The 764-nt window shown below is 52.9% G+C and overlaps 1 protein-coding gene across 1 annotated transcript in view; it reads left to right on the top strand.

Moving 5' to 3' along the window:
- The window catches only part of LOC104915901 (homeobox protein Hox-C13-like), a 7,643-nt gene that overhangs the window by 1,740 nt on the left and 5,139 nt on the right, over positions 1-764 (top strand). Inside the window, exon 2 of the mRNA XM_019611091.1 lies at positions 1-263. Coding sequence (XP_019466636.1) covers positions 1-263 — 263 coding nt within the window. The remainder of the gene's footprint in view (positions 264-764) is intronic.

Here is a 764-nt window from a genome sequence, read left to right as displayed (position 1 = left end):
GCCGCTGCCCGGCGAAGAGCTGCCGTCGAGGCCGAAAGAATTCGCCTTTTATCCCGGTTTCGCCAGCTCCTACCAAGCGGTTCCCGGTTATTTGGACGTGTCGGTGGTCCCGGGGTTGGGGGCTCACCCCGAGCCTCGGCACGACGCTTTGCTTCCCATGGAAGGTTACCAGCACTGGGCTCTTTCGAATGGTTGGGACGGGCAAGTGTACTGCTCCAAAGAGCAATCGCAGTCGGCGCACCTTTGGAAATCTCCTTTTCCAGGTGAGTTACCCGGGAGCTGCGCGTGTCCCCGCGCGCGGATGAGTGTGCACGGACCTATAGAGATACATGTACGCCTCGATATATAATTAAAGGGAAAGAAACGGCTCTGGAATGCCTCCCGTGCAAGGCAATGTGTACGAACATGCAGGGAAAAAAGGTGAAGCAATCATTTCTGAATCAAAATACACGCCGTGAGCTTGGAAAGTAACTTTGCCGTTCAGCGCTTCCCTTTCTTCTTCTCTCCTCCCTCTCGTTGCCTCATCGCAGCGCGGCTGCGGCTGCTCTCCTCTTCATTTTCTTTAATTGCAGAAAGCTTAAAAAGGCCCCCCCCCAAAAAATAATAATAATAATAATTCCTTTTGAAGCGTCTCAGCCGAGTGAGGAGTGTCGGAGTCGGGACAGTAAATCGTATCGCAATTACGCCCAATTATAGAAATAGGTGTCAAGTGACAAATGAAGGTGTTCCGAGGGGATGGGGGGGGCTCTCCTGACAGCAAACAC

Source organism: Meleagris gallopavo, unplaced genomic scaffold (genome assembly GCF_000146605.3).
Source record: "Meleagris gallopavo isolate NT-WF06-2002-E0010 breed Aviagen turkey brand Nicholas breeding stock unplaced genomic scaffold, Turkey_5.1 ChrUn_random_7180001858548, whole genome shotgun sequence".
NCBI classification, from domain to species: domain Eukaryota; kingdom Metazoa; phylum Chordata; class Aves; order Galliformes; family Phasianidae; genus Meleagris; species Meleagris gallopavo.
Note: the sequence above shows the minus strand (reverse complement) of the source record. Positions and strands in the feature narration are given on the sequence as shown.